This window comes from Sander vitreus, unplaced genomic scaffold, assembly GCF_031162955.1.
Source record: "Sander vitreus isolate 19-12246 unplaced genomic scaffold, sanVit1 ctg565_0, whole genome shotgun sequence".
NCBI lineage: Eukaryota > Metazoa > Chordata > Actinopteri > Perciformes > Percidae > Sander > Sander vitreus.
In genome coordinates, this window is record NW_027595662.1 from 324 (window position 1) to 20,000 (window position 19,677).

Below are 19,677 nucleotides of genomic sequence, written 5' to 3' on the forward strand. Positions count from 1 at the left end.
TCAATCCTCAGTGTCTTTGTGTTTCTCACCTGCAGTTCAGTTCAGTTCAGTTCAGTTGAGTCACTGTATTATCCCACATGGGAAAACTGATCTACAGTCAGGAGCACAAGATAAAAACCACATACAGCAAACAACCTACAAATAACAAAAAGACAACAAAACAAAGACATAAAGTGCAAAAATGTTTCCTATACATACAATATACACAACACAATTTTACACAATACTACCGGAGAAATCTCTAAAGAAAATCTACATTAGATGTGCTAAGTTATTGCACATTGAACGAAGGAGTTTTTACTCCTATTGCTCTTGAACCTGCAGCATCTCATTACCATTTTCCTCTTTAAGGTCTTTGTTATAAACAGGGAGCTCCCATTACAGTTTGTTTCTCTGATAACGCTCAAGAGTTAATAATAAAAGAAAAGGTGATTTAATATAACTTATTCTGAGATTTTTACAGTGCAAAGGATGAAGTAAACATGCAATCAACAACTGAAGAACTGATCATTTCTGTTTCTAAAGTCAAACAGCTTGTAATGATTATTTATATGAAGGAATAGAAGAGTGTCTTTACAGTATGCAGTGTAGTAGAGGGTGGTACAGTGTAGTAGAGGGTGGTACAGTGTAGTAGAGGGTGGTACAGTGTAGTAGTGTAGTAGAGGGTGGTACAGTGTAGTAGTGTAGTAGAGGGTGGTACAGTGTAGTAGAGGGTGGTACAGTGTAGTAGTGTAGTAGAGGGTGGTACAGTGTAGTAGAGGGTGGTACAGTGTAGTAGTGTAGTAGAGGGTGGTACAGTGTAGTAAAGGGTGGTACAGTGTAGTAGAGGGTGGTACAGTGTAGTAGAGGGTGGTACAGTGTAGTAGAGGGTGGTACAGTGTAGTAGAGGGTGGTACAGTGTAGTAGTGTAGTAGAGGGTGGTACAGTGTAGTAGTGTAGTAGAGGGTAGTACAGTGTAGTACTGTAGTAGAGGGTGGTACAGTGTAGTAGTGTAGTAGAGGGTGGTACAGTGTAGTACTGTAGTAGAGGGTGGTACAGTGTAGTAGAGGGTGGTACAGTGTAGTACTGTAGTAGAGGGTGGTACAGTGTAGTAGTGTAGTAGAGGGTGGTACAGTAGGCCTTTGCTTCAGTTAGAGCTCTGCTGTGGAGGGAAATGACGTCTGTATGGCCCCATATTGCCTGTCTGGGCCTGTTCCTGTAATCAGAGAACAAAATGGAGGATACTTAGTGGGTGGATCACGTGGTATCAAACGGCTCAAAGCACATTTTAACTTTGCACCTCCCCCCCCTCTCAGTCTGAGTCAGGATGTGGTGTCAGTTCCTGTTTAATGTTGGTAGAGAGAAACTGCAGCTCTTTATCATACAGTATGTCTGAACAGACTGTTGACGTTTCACAGCAAACAACTACATCTACAGTTCAGTTCAATATCTGACTGTTTCTGTCAGACGTTTAACTGAACACTAAATATGATCTATAGAAGCAGATATTATGGCTATGAGTCTCTTCTTTGTGTCTGTTGTTAACACAACACGAGGTCTCCCATGACACTAAAGTCCCGAGTGGTATTTCCCCAGCAGCAGCATTAGTCATCACTACTAAAATAAAATGTTCTATTGATGATTTTCCAGACGAGGATGGAGACAATGAGCAACTGAGAACAACCTCTATACATTCTTAATTATTTATGTCCTGATCAATTACCAATGAGATCAGCTGGGTCTGTGCTCCATCAACACAAACACAGCATCTGTTAACATGTCTTTCATTCCACAATCAGCTGAGTCACCGTACAACAGCTGCATGGAAACTGTGGGTCTGACCATCAGTCCGAGGAGGCAGTGCAGTCCTCTCACGTCTAGACTACTGGGCTAAACTAGGCTACTCCCTCAGTATGCACACCAAGATGTATAATTTCCTAAAAAATAAGGTGACTGTAAGCCATGTACAGAGTATAGTAAAGACACAGCCGGTAAAGGCGGACGTTTCAGTTCAGTTAAGCCCGCAAAAATGGCCATCATGTGGTGACACAACTTAAATGACTAGTTAAGATTAGAAAAAAGATGGTGGTTTGGGTATTTCCCTCTGAGTAGACGCAGATAGTGGCATGAAAAGAATATTTGTACATAACATTAATGGAGTACTTGTACAACACATTGTGATCTCTTGTAGGCTGTCTGGGGTTTTTCCAGGAAGCTTTCTGTAATGGTTTCTTGATGCGTGCAAAGTGCAAAGCTGCTGAGAATGGTGATTGAAACAGAGGAAGTGGTATGTTTAGGGGGAAGAAAAAACCAACAAACAGCACCAATGTCACAGTCACAGTAACTCAGTTTAGACTCCACATAAGGTACTTTATTCAGTGTGAAGTGAGTCACACATGAACTCATCTTTTAAATATCTGTCCAGTGCAACAGTCCGGCCCTGAACAGGATGTATAACCCTAATATTTAAGTATACGTTGATCAGTGAGCAGCAGCTGCACCATACCCCCCCCCCTCTGACTGATAAACGCTGCTTATCTGTTCCCTGTAACTCGATGATAAAACCGTTTTAACTTCTAAATGTTGAGGCTAAACTCAGAGCTGATCAGGAGATTCAAATACTGACTGTGCTGTTGCTTTAAGAGAGAAATGGGATGTTGTTCTCAATTAGTTTCCTGTTTCAGGGCGTCTGCCTGCTGCAGCAGCAGGTCAGCTGATGCATGGCACACAGTATGTGCATCTTTTTTTTTCATGAGGTCGCTGCACACAGACAAGTCAATAGAGAAGTCTGCCACAATAAAACTCCCATCCTCCAATAAATCCTTCATATAAAAACCTAAGCAGCGTGTTTTGGGGTAGGACAGTTTAATGTGTAAAGAAGGAGGAAATGTATCCTTTGAGTGTGTTAACTCATGTAAAACATTGCCATCAGGCCTGTGTCTGAGCAGCAGCAGCAGCATGATGAACTCCTCCTCCTCTCTCTGATAAACACTGCATGGTCTGTCCCTGTAACACGACGATAAGATGTTTTCAATTCCAAATATTTTTCAGCTTGAACTCAGAGCTGATCAGGAGATTCAAATACTGACTGTGTCGTTGCTTTAAGAAAAAATAAATGTGATGTTGTTCAACCTTCACTGTACACAACACTCAGGTTGGTCACTGAACTGTTAAATGAGACAAGTTGCATTAGTAATCTCACTGGAATGATTCACAGAAAACAGAACTGAAAGTGTGTTTTAGGTCAGGAGCTTTAGTTAAATATTATTTTATTTTTGGGCATTTTACTCAACGTTATTCTGCAGTTTGAATAAAACTGACTATAAAGAAGGTGAAGCAGGAAAGAGGAAGCAGCAGCCATCTTAACTGATCAGACAAACACACAGAGCACTGACTGACCTCAGTCAGCTTTATTAACTCTCTCCTCTCTGCATGTCACACTATTTATACTCTTGTTATGTTACAGAAGCACTTTGACTTGTTTGTTGGTCATTGTTATATTATATATTTATTATATATGCAGCTATATTTGGTTCCTAATAGTTCAATGTGTACGTAGATGTCTCTGTGTTCAGCTTTATGTCTGATTCTGTCTTCCTGTAAGAGTTTGTGTTTCCTAGGACAGTGAAGACATGTCCCGCCTTACTCTACCTCTGATTGGCTTACCCTAACTAATCTCACTCCTCATGCCTTAATCTAACCAATCCAACCGATGAAGTACTAGCCAATGAGGGGCCGAGTGGGGCGGGACATTCCTTAACCATCCTAGGAAACAATTGTTGCTGTGTGAGTCCGAGTTTTTGTACGTATGTGTGTTCACATGTTTTAAACAGAATCTAGTCCCAGTGACTCGCTCTAAAAGGATGTAGTCGTCCCCTTCATGACGTTAGTCTCCTCTTCTCTCTCTGTGGACCATTTGGACCAAACACAGTTGGAATCAGCTCTCAGATCATCTTTATTTGATTTCTTTATTATGAAGCTGATGACTGTATTATGTATATAGGTGTGTCTGAATGTGTGTGTTTTAGTTTAACATATTTGTCTTGTTTTTGTCAGTTCAGCTTCATGGGTGTGTCTTTGGCAGAAGAACCTAAATATGACATGACATGTTTTGCATTCAGATAAAATAACTTGTTGATCTGATAGAAAACAGATGCACAAGACTGTATGTAACATATAAATGTTTTTTTCATATATTGATGCATTAATGCAGTTCTGTTTCTGTCTGTCCACTGGGCCTTTTGTCCCTCCAGTGGTGGAGCTGATTATTCTGCAGACTTCCCGTAAATGAAAGCCTTTCCAGTGAAATGCTCCTCTGGAGAACAGAGACAAGCTGCCTCCTGCTGGCTGTCTGACTACACGACATCATGCTGCACCAAGTGAGGACGGATCTCAAATAAAACAATAAAACTATATAAATAACATTTGTACATTCCACTTCCACACACTATCAGCAGGTACACGGCCAACATATTCTGTCAACATAAATAGATAGTACAATTCATTGCACAATCCCAGTTAGCTGGATGATTTCATGGTAGTGTTCAGTGTAGTGATGGCCTTTGGGTTAAAACTGTTCAACGATCTAGTGGTGCGTGTTGTAAGTGTTCTGCATCGTCTGCCTGAGGGCAGAAGGTCAAAGAGATGAGGGGCAGGGAGGGAAGAGTCCTACAGTATAGTTGTTGTTTTTTGGAGGCAGCGGGAGGTAAAGATGTCTTCCAAAGCAGAGGCCTGTACTACCAAGCAGGATTTGGCGTTAACGGAGGTAACTTCAGGTTCAACCCAGAGTTTTCTGTACCACGACGACGAGAGACAGAGAGACAGAGAGAGAGAGAGACAGAGAGAGAGAGAGAGAGAGAGAGAGAGAGAGAGAGAGAGAGAGAGAGAGAGAGAGAGAGAGAGAGAGAGAGAGAGAGAGAGAGAGAGAGAGAGAGAGAGAGAGAGAGAGAGAGAGAGAGAGAGAGAGAGAGAGAGAGAGAGAGAGAGAGAAAGAGAGAGAGAGAGAGAGGGAGAGAGACAGAGAGAGAGAGAGAGAGAGAGAGAGAGACAGAGAGAGAGACAGAGAGAGACAGAGAGAGACACAGAGAGAGAGAGAGAGAGACAGAGAGAGAGACAGAGAGAGAGAGACAGAGAGAGAGAGAGAGACAGAGAGACAGAGAGAGAGAGAGAGAGACAGAGAGAGACACAGAGAGAGACAGAGAGAGAGAGACAGAGAGAGAGAGAGAGAGAGAGAGAGAGACAGAGAGACAGAGAGAGAGAGAGAGAGAGAGACAGAGAGAGAGACAGAGAGAGAGAGAGAGAGACAGAGAGAGAGAGACAGAGAGAGAGAGAGAGAGAGAGAGAGAGAGAGACAGAGAGAGAGAGAGAGACAGAGAGAGAGAGAGAGAGAGAGACAGAGAGAGAGAGAGAGAGAGAGAGAGAGAGAGAGAGAGACAGAGAGAGAGAGAGAGAGAGAGAGAGAGAGAGAGAGAGAGAGAGAGAGAGAGAGAGAGAGAGAGAGACAGAGAGACAGAGAGAGAGAGAGAGAGAGAGAGAGAGAGAGAGAGAGAGAGAGAGAGAGAGAGACAGAGAGAGAGAGAGAGAGAGAGAGAGAGAGAGAGAGAGAGAGAGAGAGAGAGAGAGAGAGAGAGAGAGAGACAGAGAGAGAGAGAGAGAGAGAGAGAGAGAGAGACAGAGAGAGACAGAGAGAGAGAGAGAGAGAGAGAGAGAGAGAGAGAGAGAGAGAAAGTGACCAGTGTAGTCTAATGTATACTATTATAGTGGGTGTACTGTACTGTATATGTATGTACGTAGACTACACCACTGGAAGTGATAATGATAGGATGAGCGTTGTGATTTATGAAAGACAGCGTCGCCTATTATTTGCCAGCTTTCCTTCCTGCGTTTAGCCTGTTAAACCGTGTCTGTGTTCTGGTAGATGTTTGTGATTGGTCGTGCTGTTCAAACCCCGCCTCTTTTATGTGAACGTGCGTCGCTGGATTGGGAAACCCCGGGTTGACTGAACTAGTTGTTAACCAGCGTTGTGATACAGCTGATGGAGGACCACGGGTGTTAGGTTACTGAAATAACATGACTTTTTATTATTAATAGTAGTTTATTATTGTTTTTCAGACCTGATTGAGGTAACAGTGAACCCTGGAGATGATGTCACTCTGCCGTGTCAGGCTGCTGATTCCTCCATCAGAGCTGTAGAGTGGACCAGACCTGACCTGGAGCCAGACTACGTCCTCTTATACAGAGATGGACACCTGGATTCAGAACTCCAGCATCCATCCTTTAAGGACAGGGTGGAGCTGGTGGACAGAGAGCTGAAGGACGGAGACGTGTCTTTAATTCTGAAGAATGTGAGCAGCATCGACAACGGGACATACGAGTGTCGAGTTGCATCAGATGGTTCAAGACGTAAAAAGAGAGCCATCATTGACTCTGAGCCAATCAGAACCATCCGTCTGCAGGTTACAGAGCCAGGTGAGTGAGTCTCTCTCAGTGAGTTTTTCTGAGTATCAGGTTGTAGCTGCAGTTTCTAACATCAGAGGATGAAGACTGCTCCACTATCACACATTTACTGACTCATATGTTTATTCATCTTCAGGTTCAAACAGCGGTCACTCCATGGATAGACACTCAATGAATGATGTCCCTGAAGATAGAAACTCCTCTCCTGGAGGCCGATACCGTGAACTGACAGCAGCTGTTGCAGGTGGACTGGTTCTTGTAGCTGCTGCAGTGGTCGGTGTCCTGATATATAAAAGACGTAAGAACAAGAGATCAGGACAACCTGCTGCTGCTGATGAAGCAGGAGACGTTCAGCTCCTCTAACAACTCCCAGAGCTCTGAACACCAGACAGTGTTCTCATGTGCTGTATATACAACATGATTCTCATTACTTCTGTGGGTGTGAGGTCATGTGCAGAGCTGCTATTTGGTCAGTTTGCCCCCCCCCCCCTCCCATCGTGGTGGAGGGGTCTGTGTATCTGAGTCTGGGATCTGTATCATCTGGAGCTCTGAGATCCTGTAGGGTCTCCCATGATGAGATGGTCCAGAGGAGGATCAGACTGAGAGTTAACGTTACCTTTAGAGAACTACAACATTTTACCAAAAATATATTCAGTTTAAATGTTTAACAGCAGAGAGAGGTTTGAATGAAGATGTTCAGACAATATCTAGTGTTTCCTTTAGGATTTTTTTTTACCGTGGTATCAATCAGCATCGAGAATCCTTATTTTACTGGTATTGACTACTGAATTTTTGGTATCGTGACACCCCTGAACTGGATGTAACAATAATCTGCTCAACGCTGAGCTGTCTGCCTGCAAGCTTTCAACAGGAAATGATGTTTCTTTAGTTGTAAATATCAGCAGACGGAGCAGCCCCCAAATATCTTCTAATCAGGTGTAGAGAGCTCTTCAACAGGTCTTCTGTTTGGTAATAATCCATTTGATATGGAGGGAATATTAAATGATTGTTTTCTGCTCGGCCGTATAAAGCCTCATGGTGCTAAATGTTATATTTCCAGCTGATGATTATATATGAACTCAGCTTGAATGGTTTAAACTGAGGAGTTGATTACATTGTGAATATTGTTGTTGAAGGTCTCTAAATAAGACCTTCAACTGGATTATTATCTACTAAGTAGATTTACATGATGTTTGTTAAAGGAAATGTTATGAAAGGTGAACTATACCAAAGTGATGAGCTGTGAAATCAGCTGATAATTATTGAATATGAATGAATGGATGAAATAATAATGATCAGAGACATGATGGAAGTTAATAACTCAGGTTTAACATTCAGATACCTTAATGCACCTTAAACTGTTTTACTCTTTTATCTTACTTTAATAAACAAATAAAGCCGCTCCAAATATCAACCTCATATTGTGTGTGTGTTATATTAATATATTAATATTGTAACTGTGTTGAGGAGGAGCAGAGACTGGGGGAAGGATGTGATCCTGAGAGACTAAGATCTGAATCTGATGGAGGGTCTCTGGTCTCAGCTGAAGAGACCTTTGTCCAACATGTCCAGGATTTCACGAACACACTCTAACTTATTTCATGCTTCTCTCAGTCAGGGCGGTCGGGGCGATGAGGTCGGAGATATATCCAAACTGCAGCCTGGGCGGCTGTGAGCGGAGAGTCTGCAAGGTTCTGTAACGACGCGGCCTGTTGCAGTGATTGGCTACAGAAGAGAAGAAGTCTGTTCTTGGAGACGCTCTACCTTTGACCACAATCAGTATCAACTCCCAGACCGTTGGAGCATGCGCACTGACCGTAAGAAGCATGAAACACGACACGTTTTAACTGTTGCTCAGCTCTCCAAACTGTCCTTTAAAAACCAATCTGGGGATGTTTTGTGAGTTATGACCAAGATGTGTTATTATAGGGTTAGGTGCAGTAAGCTGTTGACTCACGCCTGTGCTCCAGGTAACCGCTGCAGGTGAGAAACACAAAGGGACAGAGGATTGGACACCGCCGGACGGGGTTCAATCCTCAGTGTCTTTGTGTTTCTCACCTGCAGTTCAGTTCAGTTCAGTTCAGTTGAGTCACTGTATTATCCCACATGGGAAAACTGATCTACAGTCAGGAGCACAAGATAAAAACCACATACAGCAAACAACCTACAAATAACAAAAAGACAACAAAACAAAGACATAAAGTGCAAAGATGTATAATTTCCTAAAAAATAAGGTGACTGTAAGCCATGTACAGAGTATAGTAAAGACACAGCCGGTAAAGGCGGACGTTTCAGTTCAGTTAAGCCCGCAAAAATGGCCATCATGTGGTGACACAACTTAAATGACTAGTTAAGATTAGAAAAAAAGATGGTGGTTTGGGTATTTCCCTCTGAGTAGACGCAGATAGTGGCATGAAAAGAATATTTGTACATAACATTAATGGAGTACTTGTACAACACATTGTGATCTCTTGTAGGCTGTCTGGGGTTTTTCCAGGAAGCTTTCTGTAATGGTTTCTTGATGCGTGCAAAGTGCAAAGCTGCTGAGAATTGTGATTGAAACAGAGTAAGTGGTATGTTTAGGGGGAACAAAAAACCAACAAACAGCACCAATGTCACAGTCACAGTAACTCATTTTAGACTCCACATAAGGTACTTTATTCAGTGTGAAGTGAGTCACACATGAACTCATCTTTTAAATATCTGTCCAGTGCAACAGTCCGGCCCTGAACAGGATGTATAACCCTAATATTTAAGTATACGTAATCAGTGAGCAGCAGCTGCACCATAAACCCCCCCCCCTCTGACTGATAAACGCTGCTTATCTGTTCCCTGTAACTCGATGATAAAACCGTTTTAACTTCTAAATGTTGAGGCTAAACTCAGAGCTGATCAGGAGATTCAAATACTGACTGTGCTGTTGCTTTAAGAGAGAAATGGGATGTTGTTCTCAATTAGTTTCCTGTTTCAGGGCGTCTGCCTGCCGCAGCAGCAGGTCAGCTGATGCATGGCACACAGTATGTGCATCTTTTTTTTTCATGAGGTCGCTGCACACAGACAAGTCAATAGAGAAGTCTGCCACAATAAAACTCCCATCCTCCAATAAATCCTTCATATAAAAACCTAAGCAGCGTGTTTTGGGGTAGGACAGTTTAATGTGTAAAGAAGGAGGAAATGTATCCTTTGAGTGTGTTAACTCATGTAAAACATTGCCATCAGGCCTGTGTCTGAGCAGCAGCAGCAGCATGATGAACTCCTCCTCCTCTCTCTGATAAACACTGCATGGTCTGTCCCTGTAACACGACGATAAGATGTTTTCAATTCCAAATATTTTTCAGCTTGAACTCAGAGCTGATCAGGAGATTCAAATACTGACTGTGTCGTTGCTTTAAGAAAAAATAAATGTGATGTTGTTCAACCTTCACTGTACACAACACTCAGGTTGGTCACTGAACTGTTAAATGAGACAAGTTGCCTTAGTAATCTCACTGGAATGATTCACAGAAAACAGAACTGAAAGTGTGTTTTAGGTCAGGAGCTTTAGTTAAATATTATTTTATTTTTGGGGATTTTACTCAACGTTATTCTGCAGTTTGAATAAAAACTGTGACTATAAAGAAGGTGAAGCAGGAAAGAGGAAGCAGCAGCCATCTTAACTGATCAGACAAACACACAGAGCACTGACTGACCTCAGTCAGCTTTATTAACTCTCTCCTCTCTGCATGTCACACTATTTATACTCTTGTTATGTTACAGAAGCACTTTGACTTGTTTGTTGGTCATTGTTATATTATATATTTATTATATATGCAGCTATATTTGGTTCCTAATAGTTCAATGTGTACGTAGATGTCTCTGTGTTCAGCTTTATGTCTGATTCTGTCTTCCTGTAAGAGTTTGTGTTTCCTAGGACGGTGAAGACATGTCCCGCCTTACTCTACCTCTGATTGGCTTACCCTAACCAATCTCACTCCTCATGCCTTAATCTAACCAATCCAACCGATGAAGTACTAGCCAATGAGGGGCCGAGTGGGGCGGGACATTCCTTAACCATCCTAGGAAACAATTGTTGCTGTGTGAGTCCGAGTTTTTGTACGTATGTGTGTTCACATGTTTTAAACAGAATCTAGTCCCAGTGACTCGCTCTAAAAGGATGTAGTCGTCCCCTTCATGACGTTAGTCTCCTCTTCTCTCTCTGTGGACCATTTGGACCAAACACAGTTGGAATCAGCTCTCAGATCATCTTTATTTGATTTCTTTATTATGAAGCTGATGACTGTATTATGTATATAGGTGTGTCTGAATGTGTGTGTTTTAGTTTAACATATTTGTCTTGTTTTTGTCAGTTCAGCTTCATGGGTGTGTCTTTGGCAGAAGAACCTAAATATGACATGACATGTTTTGCATTCAGATAAAATAACTTGTTGGAAGTGATCCATGAAACACAGAAACATGTTTACTTGCAGACAAACTGCTGATCTGATAGAAAACAGATGCACAAGTCTGTATGTAACATATAAATGAACTCTTTTCATATATTGATGCATTAATGCAGTTCTGTTTCTGTCTGTCCACTGGGCCTTTTGTCCCTCCAGTGGTGGAGCTGATTATTCTGCAGACTTCCCGTGAATGAAAGCCTTCCCAGTGAAATGCTCCTCTGGAGAACAGAGAGAAGCTGCCTCCTGCTGGCTGTCTGACTACACGACATCATGCTGCACCAAGTGAGGACGGATCTCAAATAAAACAATAAAACTATATAAATAACATTTGTACATTCCACTTCCACACACTATCAGCAGGTACACGGCCAACATATTCTGTCAACATAAATAGATAGTACAATTCATTGCACAATCCCAGTTAGCTGGATGATTTCATGGTAGTGTTCAGTGTAGTGATGGCCTTTGGGTTAAAACTGTTCAACGATCTAGTGGTGCGTGTTGTAAGTGTTCTGCATCGTCTGCCTGAGGGCAGAAGGTCAAAGAGATGAGGGGCAGGGAGGGAAGAGTCCTACAGTATAGTTGTTGTTTTTTGGAGGCAGCGGGAGGTAAAGATGTCTTCCAAAGCAGAGGCCTGTACTACCAAGCAGGATTTGGCGTTAACGGAGGTAACTTCAGGTTCAACCCAGAGTTTTCTGTACCACGACGACAGAGAGAGAGAGACAGAGAGAGAGAGACAGAGAGAGAGAGAGAGAGAGAGAGAGACAGAGAGAGAGAGAGAGACAGAGAGAGAGACAGAGAGAGAGAGAGAGAGAGAGAGAGACAGAGAGAGAGAGAGAGAGAGAGAGAGAGAGAGAGAGAGAGAGAGAGAGAGAGAGAGAGAGAGACAGAGAGAGAGAGAGAGAGAGAGAGAGAGACAGAGAGAGACACAGAGAGAGAGAGAGAGAGAGAGAGAGAGAGAGAGAGAGAGAGAGAGAGAGAGAGAGAGAGAGAGAGAGAGAGAGAGAGAGAGAGAGAGAGAGACAGAGAGAGACAGAGAGAGAGAGAGAGAGAGACAGAGAGAGAGAGAGAGAGAGAGAGAGAGAGAGAGAGAGAGAGAGACAGAGAGAGAGACAGAGAGAGAGAGAGAGAGAGAGAGAGAGAGAGAGAGACAGAGAGAGAGAGACAGAGAGAGAGAGACAGAGAGAGAGAGAGAGAGAGAGAGAGAGACAGAGAGAGAGAGACAGAGAGAGAGAGACAGAGAGAGAGAGAGACAGAGAGAGAGAGAGAGAGAGAGAGACAGAGAGAGACACAGAGAGAGAGAGAGAGAGAGAGAGAGAGAGAGAGACAGAGAGAGAGAAACAGAGAGAGACAGAGAGAGACACAGAGAGACACAGAGAGAGAGAGAGAGAGAGAGAGAGAGAGAGAGAGAGAGAGAGAGAGAGAGAGAGAGAGAGAGAGAGAGAGAGAGAGAGAGAGACAGAGAGAGAGAGAGAGAGAGAGAGAGACACAGAGAGAGAGAGAGAGAGAGAGAGAGAGAGAGACAGAGAGAGAGAAAGTGACCAGTGTAGTCTAATGTATACTATTATAGTGGGTGTACTGTACTGTATATGTATGTACGTAGACTACACCACTGGAAGTGATAATGATAGGATGAGCGTTGTGATTTATGAAAGACAGCGTCGCCTATTATTTGCCAGCTTTCCTTCCTGCGTTTAGCCTGTTAAACCGTGTCTGTGTTCTGGTAGATGTTTGTGATTGGTCGTGCTGTTCAAACCCCGCCTCTTTTATGTGAACGTGCGTCGCTGGATTGGGAAACCCCGGGTTGACTGAACTAGTTGTTAACCAGCGTTGTGATACAGCTGATGGAGGACCACGGGTGTTAGGTTACTGAAATAACATGACTTTTTATTATTAATAGTAGTTTATTATTGTTTTTCAGACCTGATTGAGGTAGTGAACCCTGGAGATGATGTCATTCTGCCGTGTCAGGCTGCTGATTCCTCCATCAGAGCTGTAGAGTGGACCAGACCTGACCTGGAGCCAGACTACGTCCTCTATTGCAGTGACGGACACCTGGATCCAACCCACCAGCATCCATCCTTTAAGGACAGGGTGGAGCTGGTGGACAGAGAGCTGAAGGACGGAGACGTGTCTTTAATTCTGAAGAATGTGAGCAGCATCGACAACGGGACATACGAGTGTCGAGTTAAAACTGGTGGTTCAAGACGTAAAAAGAGAGCCATCATCGACTCTGAGCCAATCAGAACCATCCGTCTGCAGGTTACAGAGCCAGGTGAGTGAGTCTCTCTCAGTGAGTTTTTCTGAGTATCAGGTTGTAGCTGCAGTTTCTAACATCAGAGAGGATGAAGACTGCTCCACTATCACACATTTACTGACTCATATGTTTATTCATCTTCAGGTTCTGAGAATAGAAACTCCTCTCCTGGAGGCCGATACCGTGAACTGACAGCAGCTGTTCCAGGTGGACTGGTTCCTGTAGCTGCTGCAGTGGTTGGTGTCCTGATATATAAAAGACGTAACAACATGAGATCAGGACAACCTGCTGCTGATGATGATGATGATGAAGCATCGGCCGATAACCTCGTCTGACCTCTTACTTCTGTGGGTGTGAGATCGTGCAGATCTGCTATTTGCTCAGAATATCTCAGGAGGACATAGAGGACGAGTCTCTAAATAAGACCTTCAACTGGATTATTATCTACTAAGTATTATTTACATGATGTTTGTTAAAGGAAATGTTATGAAATGTGAACTATACCAAAGTGATGATCTGTGAAATCAGCTGATAATTATTGAATATGAATGAATGGATGAAATAATAATGATCAGAGACATGATGGAAGTTAATAACTCAGGTTTAACATTCAGATGCCTTAATGCACCTTAAACTGTTTTAATCTTTCATGTTATTTTAATAAATACTTTATTTTTCTACAAGTTTTAATGTTTGATATGGATGTTAATCTTGTGAGTCTGTGATTAATATTTATTAGAACTAATACCAATACATACATACATATATGTGCATTCACATTTAATATACACAACATATTTTAATCATGCAATACATACTGTTAATGTAGATATTTAATGTTGACAGTAGACACACACACACACACACACACACACACACACACACATACACACACACACACACACACACACACACACACACACACACACACACACACACACACACACACATCACAGCACACACACACTCTCATAGAGCACCTTACCATGCAGACGGACACACACACCCACACACAGACACACACACACACACACACACACACACACACACACACACACACACACACACACACACACACACACACACACACACACACACACACACACATACAAATATTTCCTTGACTATCAGTTATCAACAATGAGCATAGTGTTAGTAAAAAGTATTTAAAGAAAGAAGAAAATCCTATCTAAAGGTATGATAAGAAATAATTAACTAATTAAAGAAATCCCCATGAATACTGAGGGATGTATAATCATGAGAGGCTTGCAGTGACAGGGCAGGTAAGGTGCTTTATGAGAGTGTGTGTGTGTGTGTGTCTGTGTGTGTCTGTGTGTGTGTCTGTGTGTCTGTGTGTGTGTCTGTGTGTGTGTGTGTGTGTCTGTGTGTGTGTGTGTGTGTCTGTGTGTGTGTGTGTGTGTGTGTGTGTGTGTGTGTCTGTGTGTGTGTCTGTGTGTCTGTGTGTGTGTCTGTGTCTGTGTGTGTGTGTGTGTGTGTGTGTGTCGTGTGTGTGTGTGTGTGTGTGTGTGTGTGTGTGTGTGTGTATGTGTCAGTCTGCATGGTAAGGTGCTCTATGAGAGGGTGTGTGTCTGTGTGTTTGTCTGTGTGTGTGTGTGTGTGTGTGTGTGTGTGTGTCTGTGTGTGTGTGTGTGTGTCCATCTGCATGGTAAGGTGCTCTATGAGAGTGTGTGTGTGTGTCTGTGTGTGTGTGTGTGTGTGTGTGTGTGTGTGTGTGTGTGTGTGTGTGTGTGTGTCAGTCTGCATGGTAAGGTGCTCTATGAGAGGGTTTGTGTCTGTGTGTGTGTGTGTGTGTGTGTGTGTGTGTGTGTGTGTGTGTGTGTGTCCGTCTGCATGGTAAGGTGCTCTATGAGAGTTGTGTGTCTGTGTGGGTGTGTGTGTGGGTGGGTGTGTGTGTGTGTGTGTGTGTGTGTGTGTGTGTGTGTGTGTGTGTGTGTGTCAGTCTGCATGGTAAGGTGCTCTATGAGAGGTGTGTGTGTGTGTGTGTGTGTGTGTGTGTGTGTGTGTGTGTGTGTGTGTGTGTGTGTGTGTGTGTGTGTGTGTGTGTTTGTGTGTGTCAGTCTGCATGGTAAGGTGCTCTATGAGAGTGTGTCATGGTGGTATGGTGTAAACAAGTCCAATAGTGCAAGGGTAAAGTCTAGAGACCAGCATTAAATATGGACAACATAAGAGAATAATGTAGACATAGTCATATGAAAACTATATAGCAGTGCAAGGATAAAGTTTAATAATTAAATATGGGCATTATAAGGGGATATATAACAACATATGAACATATATATTGAATAAAGAAGTTTTGGATTCTAAACATTAGCATTTCAGCTTGTTATGTAGTAAATCAGATGCTGCAGCTCTTTATAAAGACTTTGTTTTGTTTGTTTTTTTACCAAAAATGCTTCAGGTCAGGGGGTTACGGTTACGCTACTTGGCTGAAAGAAATATTTCAAAAGGCGGTACATTACTGAAAAACTGTTTCAGAAACGCTTTTAACAACAGCTGTGTGTGCGGCTGTTGTTTCCCCTCCTGACCTCCAGGGGAGACGTCTTTTCACTTTAGACTTTTAATCTGAAAAACTCTGACTTGGAGGAAACCGGAAGTCTCGTTGCTCCGCTGTGCTCTCGGTCAGGCGGCGGGATATCTGTGTGTTGTCCGTTAGCTGCGGAGCTTGTAAGTGAGTTTAGAGGAGACAGAGCTCCAGGTAAACCCGCACACACTCAGGTAAACACTTTAAGAACTGCTCATTTACACGGCAGTCAGAGCGCAAGCGAACAATAAGCGAATAGGAGCCCGAGCGGCGCATGCGTTAGCACGCCGGGCTAGCTCTGCTGCTAGCGCCGCTGTTAGCTTCGTGGCTAACTGCTAGCGTTAGTGTGAGCTCTCGTTAATGTTTGTTTGTTTATTTGTGTTAGGGTTAATTAGCATGTTTGTGTTGTCTGGTTTAACGTCAACTTTCCGTGTGTTTGTAGTCCGTTTGAGAGCAGTTTGAAATACTATTAGACTCGAGCAGAAGCTAACAGGCTAACTAGCAGTTCATGATGTTTGTTTCTTAACGGATTCTTCATTTTACTGCGACATTTATTCTTCAATATTTCAGTAAAGAGCATCCTAAAATAGTCAAAATATTACAAGAAATAAATGTCAATAACAAAGTCCAAATATAAAAAAAAAAATGGTCCAAAAAAGTTGTAATATTTCAAGACCAAAGTGCAGTACAGTTGAAGTACATTTCACCAATACCACGTTTACTTCGGTCAGGTTTTGAAGGCAGAACTCTAACTTGTATCAGAGTATTTTCCACAGTGTTTTAGTACTTCTACTGCAGTAAACAAACAGAATATTTGTTCCTCCGTTAGTTACATTCACATTTCTGTTTGACTTTAGATTTTCTATTTTATTTCATGAACCAAAAGTGCTTCATAAAGACAGAAAAACGTGTAACACGTATGTGTGTGTGTGTGTGTATATATATATATATATATATATATATATATATATATATATATATATATATACGCATAAACAAACACACAGAGACACACAACATAGATCTGGGGGGGAAATATAACGAGAATAAAAAGCATCCATCCACTCTGAACTTATAGCATCTTGGCTGTTAAAGTGTGTGTGTGTTTGTTTTAGTCCAATGGGAGACAGCGATGACGAATTCGACAGGAGGAGGCGGGACAAGTTCAGGAGAGAGAGGAGCGACATGGAGCGGTCGAGAGAGAGAGAGGAGAGGAGGAGGGACGACTGGCCCGACAGGTACGTGCACACACCTGAGATTCACAGGCAGACCCCGACGCTCACACACAGACACACACACACACACAGACAGAGAAACAGTCAGGCAGGTGAACAGAGAGACAAAAGACGACACAGTCGGACAGACAGACAGGCAGAGAAACAGACAGGTAGGGTGATTCTCTGCTGGGTAGTCCCGACAGTGGGGAAGTTCCACCGAAACGGCCTGACTGTGTGACGTCCTGGGCCCCCCCCCCCCCCCCCCACAATAACTGTTTTACCGTAAGATGGTTCCGATCGCACTTGAAGGCAGCTTCATTTCCCGGAGAGAGAAAGGAAAGAGTCAGAGGGACTGAGGAAACTTGTGTTTGGGGTTTTAAAACTTGTGGCAGAGATAGAGGCAGTGCCGTTTCCTGTTTCCTGTATACACCCAAAGTGCGTTCCTAATGTCCTAATGTTTTGATTGCTGTCACGGCAGAAACTCGGGGTGCTTGGTCTCTGTGTGCAGAATAAGTTCTGAAGGCTTCATCGCCTCCTTTGCCAGCTTGTCGCCACAATCAGCTGTTGCGATAAGTCCGTATTTTAAAAAGGACTCCTGGTAGGCCTGCACCATATTGGGGGGAAAAACCTGCTATTTGAAAAAAGGACTAATTTTTACAAGATGACATAAATAGCCTTATTTGGAAATACTCAATCATTCTCGACTACTGGGGTGATTTGGGAGGGGAGGGCATCTACAGAGAAAACAAAAAAGAACTTTTTTAATGTGAACCAGTCTTTTCTTTAATACTTTACAAACACACCGCAAGTAATGTCCATCCATCTTCATCCGCTTATCCGGTGTCGGGTCGCGGGGGGAGCAGCTCCAGCAGGGGACCCCAAACTTCCCTTTCCCGAGCCACATTAACCAGCTCTGACTGGGGGATCCCGAGGCGTTCCCAGGCCAGGTTGGAGATATAATCCCTCCACCTAGTCCTGGGTCTCCCCCGAGGCCTCCTCCCAGCTGGACGTCCCTCCACCTAGTCCTGGGTCTTCCCGAGGCCTCCTCCCAGCTGGACGTCCCTCCACCTAGTCCTGGGTCTTCCCCGAGGCCTCCTCCCAGCTGGACCGCAAGTAATAGCTGTGACTATTCTGAAGAGATTTAGGAGAGGGACACTAGGTAGTTGAATACACTGGTTGACATGACGCATTGTATTCATATAATATCAATCCAGGTTGAAGTGAATGATATTAATAATGCATGTTGCTTCCTCTAGATTTCAGGTTGTGGTCGACTAGCTTTGGTTGTTTGATTAATTGATCAACATTGATTGTGATTGGTGGTTGGCTGAGCATGCAGAGCCTGCATGTCACACTGTGTATCCAAGAGCTCTTCAGTCAGTGTAAATGACGTTATAGCAGACACAGACTTCTGTTGTAGGTTAGTGTTACGTTTCCAGCGTCGCAGCTCCGAACCGTAACGTTAGTCGGGACAGACGCCTTGTTTCTTCAGGCTAACTATGTTAGCTTCAGCCTGGCTGGGAGCAGCTTTCTGCGGTGAAAAATGGCCGGGAGACGTCGTGATTACGCTGCATTAATCAGGTGATTTAGTTTCTTTGCAGCGAACATAAAACACTGACTACTGGAGCTTCACTACCCGTGGAAATGTGCATCACTGTCAGCGGCAGCTGCAGCTTACGTACTATTCTGACAGTCCTTCCAGAAAAATGCAGCGTTTTTTTGTGATTGTTGCGGGCAAAAAATCCTTGATTATGTCTCACGTTTTCTTAAAAAAATGCGGAATATGCGGGATATTTATGAAAAAAAACTGTGGTTTCATCGCGGGGTTTTGACGTTCATGTCGCTTCATGACGTCGCTTCATGACGTCGCTTCATGACGTCGCTTCATGACGCCGCTTCATGACGTCGCTACGTAACGTCGCTTCATGGCGTCGCTTCATGGCGTCGCTTCATGGCGTCGCTTCATGACGTCGCTTCACCACGTCGCTTCACCACGCCGCTTCATGACGTCGCTACGTAACGTCACTTCGTAACGTCACTTCGTAACGTTCCGATGGCAGCAGGGGGAAACGGCTGCTCTTGTGTGAAGTAAACGGTCTAAACTGTGAAGTATCAAAAACTGTGGTTTCATCGCGGGGTTTTGCAGCTTTTCGATGACGTTCATGTCGCTTCGTGACGCCGCTTAATCACGCCGCTTCGTGACGCCGCTGCGACGCCGCTGCGACGTCGCTCATGGCGTCGCTCGTAACGCCGCTCATGGCGTCGCTTCATGGCGTCGCTACGTACGCCGCTCATGACGCCGCCCTAACGCCGCCGTAACGCCGCTTCATGGCGTCGCTTTACGCCGCTTCATGACGTCGCTTCATGGCGCGCTACGAAACGCCGCTTCATGGCGTCGCTTCATGGCGTCGCTCATGACGCTGCTTCATGACGTCGCTACGTAACGTCGCTTCATGGCGTCGCAACGCCGCTTTAACGTCGCTCATGACGCCGCTTCATGACGCGCTTCATGGCGTCGCTACGTAACGCCACTGCACGTCGCTCGCAACGCCACGTAACGTCACTTCGTAACGTCACTACGTAACGTTCCGATGGCAGCAGGGGGAAACGGCTGCTCTTGTGTGAAGTAAACTGTGAAGTAGACTGGATTCTACACACGGAGAGCCTCACTTCCCACACTGACGTTGCGTCACGTGAACGGGGGAACGGTGAAAGTTGACTTTTCTATATCATGTCTGTCATGGAGCAAAAAACATTAAGTGCCAACATCACAACGTCCTGCTGACT

General features: G+C 43.8%; 2 protein-coding genes across 2 annotated transcripts in view; both read left to right on the forward strand.

Annotated features, from left to right (window-relative positions):
* Positions 1-6,047: 6,047 nt before the first annotated feature.
* On the forward strand, positions 6,048-13,534 carry LOC144514402 (junctional adhesion molecule-like; the record flags this gene model as incomplete). The annotated part of the gene is made up of 3 exons (XM_078245527.1): positions 6,048-6,447; positions 12,796-13,149; positions 13,276-13,534. Coding segments are annotated over 3 exons (945 nt in total), but the record flags the coding sequence as incomplete, so codon positions are not given.
* A 2,202-nt stretch (positions 13,535-15,736) lies between these two features.
* LOC144514401 (serrate RNA effector molecule homolog) overlaps positions 15,737-19,677 on the forward strand; it is a gene marked incomplete at its 3' end in the record, with an annotated part of 9,315 nt that continues 5,374 nt past the window's right edge. The window contains exons 1-2 of the mRNA XM_078245525.1: positions 15,737-15,847; positions 16,789-16,911. Coding sequence (XP_078101651.1) covers positions 16,793-16,911 — 119 coding nt within the window. The remainder of the gene's footprint in view (positions 15,848-16,788; positions 16,912-19,677) is intronic.